This window comes from Crocodylus porosus, unplaced genomic scaffold (genome assembly GCF_001723895.1).
Source record: "Crocodylus porosus isolate Cpor-Errol unplaced genomic scaffold, CroPor_comp1, whole genome shotgun sequence".
Lineage (NCBI taxonomy): Eukaryota > Metazoa > Chordata > Crocodylia > Crocodylidae > Crocodylus > Crocodylus porosus.
This window is the reverse complement of record NW_017728925.1, coordinates 18,111,363-18,113,613: the sequence shown is the minus strand read 5'-3', so window position 1 is coordinate 18,113,613 and position 2,251 is coordinate 18,111,363. Positions and strand designations below refer to the sequence as shown.

At 64.2% G+C, this 2,251-nt stretch overlaps 1 protein-coding gene across 2 annotated transcripts in view; it reads right to left on the bottom strand.

Annotated features, from left to right (window-relative positions):
* LHX2 (LIM homeobox 2) overlaps positions 1–2,237 on the bottom strand; it is a 17,869-nt gene extending 15,632 nt beyond the window's left edge. The window contains exons 1-3 of one of the 2 annotated variants that reach the window (XM_019541021.1): positions 1,998–2,089; positions 1,566–1,649; positions 1,092–1,474 (exon numbers count right to left, since the gene is read on the bottom strand). In XM_019541021.1, coding sequence (XP_019396566.1) covers positions 1,092–1,419 — 328 coding nt within the window. In that variant the 5' untranslated portion in view covers positions 1,420–1,474; positions 1,566–1,649; positions 1,998–2,089. Of the gene's footprint in view, positions 1–1,091; positions 1,475–1,565; positions 1,650–1,997 lie in introns of both variants that reach the window. The other variant, XM_019541020.1, reaches the window with a different exon arrangement.
* Positions 2,238–2,251: the final 14 nt, after the last annotated feature.

The window sequence follows — 2,251 nt, the reverse complement described above, 5'->3', positions numbered from 1 at the left end:
TCCGCGCAGCCGTCCCCGCCTGGCGCGCAAACTGCGCGCGGCCGTCCCGGCGCGGCGCCCCCGCCTCCTGCTAGCGCCCAGGTCCCAGGCGCCCCCAAATCAGAGCAGAGCTGCCCCTTCCCCCCGGCCGAGCCTCGCGCCAAAAGCCAGGCAGTGCCCGGGCTGGCGTTTACGGCGCAGACTTTACAGAGAGGGGTTTTTTATCCAGAGCAACACCCTCCCCGCCCCCCCCAGCATCTCTCTGAAATGCCTAGACTACGCCAGAAGGGAAAACCTCCTCCTGGGCACAACCACGCGGATGCAGGCAGAAGGCAGGCGCGTTTCTCGGGCCGCGCAGGAGGCCTGCTGGCCTTCCCGAGCTCGCAGAGCGACAGCAGCGCGGTGGGGAGCCTGGACGGGGAAACAGCCCGGGACGCTGCCCCCGCGACGTGCAGCCCGGGGCCCGCCGCGTCCCGGGGCTCCGGCTCTTGCTGCTGATCGCAGCGGAAGTTCAGCGGGGCGGGGAGCTCGGGGCTGCGGGGCCGTCGGTCACCCGCAGCTCCAGCCAAACTTGTCGTCGGGCAGACAGCGCGGGCCCGCCGGAAAACACCTGCTTTCCGCAGCGACTGACGGTGCTCGGCCTGCCCGGCGCGCACCGGAGCTCCCCTCATCCCACCTCGGGCCCCAGGGAAAGCACCACGTTTTTCCCCACTTCCTTTTTGCAGAAGTCTCCAGTGCAAGAGCTCAGGAGAGGGCAGAACAATTCACCCCAACAGCAGCCCTCAAGAATTTAGCTACTAAAGGAAATTCACAGCTCTCTGAAGTGCTAACTTACAATCTCTGGTTTCCAGATTTTATTTCAAGCTAGGCTCTCCCCCCTCCCCCCTCCTTAACCAGATGACCTTGCTTCAAAACATTTTATTTCCAGCTGAAGTGAAAAATGCTAACATATTAGCTTCTGTAATTGCAGTTTGACAGCACTTGATCTCAATAATTATGCTGCAGCTAAACTATTATTAACGGTTTAAGCTAAAATAAACTGCGATCCCCCTTCGGAGGGGAAGAGAAACAAGCCATCTGCACGGTTCCTGGGGGAGCACGGGGTCTCTTACCTGCGTTGTAAGCTGCCAGGTCCGCCCCAGGCCCTGGGCTCTTCCTTTTCCTGGGTCTCCCCTTCTGGACAGTCCCCACGCCGTTGTAATAAGGCAGTCCCAAAGTGTTGGCAGAGCCCGCTCCCAGTGCCGGGCCCTTCCCAGCGGCTACATCCGAGTGATTGAAATGCACCTGGTACTCCCCCTGGATGAGCGTCTCGAAGTGGAGGCGGCAGTACACCAGATTGTCCTTCATGCCAAAGTGGTCGCCGGTGGTCAGCATCTTGTTGCAAGTGGTGCAAGTGAAGCAGTTTAAGTGATATACCAAATCCCTGGCCCTCATGACCATTTCCGACGCGGAGATCCCCAGGTGACACCTCGCGCAGCGCTGCACCGAGAACCTCCTGCAACACACAAGGGCCAGAGAGACATGAGCACCGCGTTCCCCCCCTGCCAGCTCACAGCTCCTCACCGTGCCCTGGCGCTGGACATCACCGGGACGCTTAAAGGTGGTCCTCCTCCCCAGCCAGGGAGCTTTGTCCGGAGAGGATCTGCAGGGTGGGCTCCGGGCTGGGATCCCTGGATGGGAAGAGAGAGCTGAACAAGGCAGGAAAGCTGGCGGAGTGGAGCTGGCCTCCGGGGCTCGGAGCTGGCAGGGCGTGGGCTCGGCCGGACAAGCCCTGGCGGCGTCCCGCTTCGCCTCTGGCGACGGCAGGAGGGCCTGTGCCGGGCGCGGCGCCCGCGGGAGCTCCGCAGGCGCGGGCCGGGGCTCGGTGCTGACGCAGCCGAGGTCCCCGGCCCGCTCCTCGCGCCCCCCGCCCCAGTCCGGGCGCAACGCTGCGCGCGATTTCCAGAGGGCGCGTAGGCGTGCGGGGGAAGGCGCGGGGCTCTCGGCCCGCCGACGCGGGCCCCGGGCTGCGGCCGTACCTGTAGTAGTCCTCCTTGCAGTAGATGCTGCCGTCCTTGCTGAAGCAGGTGAGCTCGGACTCCAGGTTGAGCTTGCACTCGCAGCACTTGAGGCAGCGCATGTGCCACTGCTTGTCCACGGCCAGCAGGTAATAGCGGTCCGAGATCTTGCCCCCGCAGCCGGCGCACAGGGCGGCCCGGTCACTGCTGATGGACGGCATGGTCTGCTGGGGAGAGCACAGGGGCCGTGAGCCGGACGGAGCAGCCCCCGGCGC